Source organism: Ceratina calcarata, unplaced genomic scaffold (assembly GCF_001652005.2).
Source record: "Ceratina calcarata isolate Rehan_Ccalc_2016 unplaced genomic scaffold, ASM165200v1 scaffold1986, whole genome shotgun sequence".
NCBI lineage: Eukaryota > Metazoa > Arthropoda > Insecta > Hymenoptera > Apidae > Ceratina > Ceratina calcarata.
Window position 1 is genome coordinate 5318 of NW_017141444.1, and position 1229 is coordinate 6546.

General features: G+C 42.0%; 1 protein-coding gene across 1 annotated transcript in view; it reads right to left on the bottom strand.

The window, feature by feature from the left end:
* LOC108622019 (arrestin domain-containing protein 17-like) overlaps positions 1-949 on the bottom strand; it is a 4304-nt gene extending 3355 nt beyond the window's left edge. Inside the window, exon 1 of the mRNA XM_018019652.2 lies at positions 520-949. Within this exon, the coding sequence (XP_017875141.1) occupies positions 520-668 (149 nt within the window). The 5' untranslated portion in view covers positions 669-949. The remainder of the gene's footprint in view (positions 1-519) is intronic.
* Between the last annotated feature and the right edge of the window lie 280 nt (positions 950-1229).

Here is a 1229-nt window from a genome sequence, read left to right on the forward strand (position 1 = left end):
GAAATTAAAAATAACAATTAAGTTTTATGTGAATACAGTAACTATAGTAAATGTCCTAATTCCTTTTCACGTCACAATTGCTACCCACTAACTTCCTGTCTATCATTTTACATTTAATCTCAAGCCAGTGAGTAGAAATTCTGAATTCCTGAAACAAAACATTTTTATAATACAAAAGTCTATAATAAATTTTTAATATTTCCTAATCACTATAATTGTTTTAAATCTATAATAAATATTTTAATATTTCCTAATGACTATAATTGTTTAAAATTTTTTTTTAAATAGAGAAACCATTCCTTGTTTCCAATTTCCTTTTGTACATAGACGTAATGTTCTCCAATATTTACAAATCGAGGCATACCAGCGTCGAAGAGCGTTAGCGTTGCGAAGGTCGCGGATGAAATCGGACAGGATCTAAAACACACCTGTCGATCCGCGGATATCGCGTGCCACCGTTGAAATTAATCCCGGTCCAAAAATAGCATACCAGCGGCGTGACTCATTTCACCGTTTCACTGATTTATTATTCGTTTTCTTCGACGGAACGTACCGCGGATCTTCTTCGTGCTGTCCAAAACGACGACGATGTTCCCGCTGACCGTTTGCCCCGGATAGTAGGTATTCCAAGGGTCGCTGTAGACAATTCGAAAGTCCTTCAATCCCATTTTCGTATTTAGACACGTTCGATCCGTGAAAGCGACGACGGCGGCGGCGGCGGCGGTTCTCCGTGTTTGCCTGATCGAATCGCTGACTCCACCGGGTTTAGAGGTGGACGAGCGCCGTCGTTCCGTTCAATACATTCGTTCCCAATCCCGCGACACTCTGGTTCACGATTAATCGCAGGGAACCAGCACGCACCGCACCACCGCGTCGATCCTCGCTGTGTGGAAGCCGGTCTGGCGTCTGACTAGCGCACCCACCCACGTTACTACTCACGACGACTCACGACGACCAGTCGTCGTCACTCGATATTTGTCTTATGCGCAGATACCAGCTGACGTACTACTAGCCATTCTAGACAGCCGCATAGAACGTATACTGTACGCGGTGTCTCTGAAGTCTGAACACACAGCAATTCTTATTAACATTATTGACGATGGCGAAAAAATTTTTATATGGAAGTTGTAGGTAATGATGTCCTCTACAAGAAAGGTTCTATGCATTTTTCTTCTAACTCGAGTATTTAACAAGTTACATATGATTATATGGCATTTTATTGGTGTTGA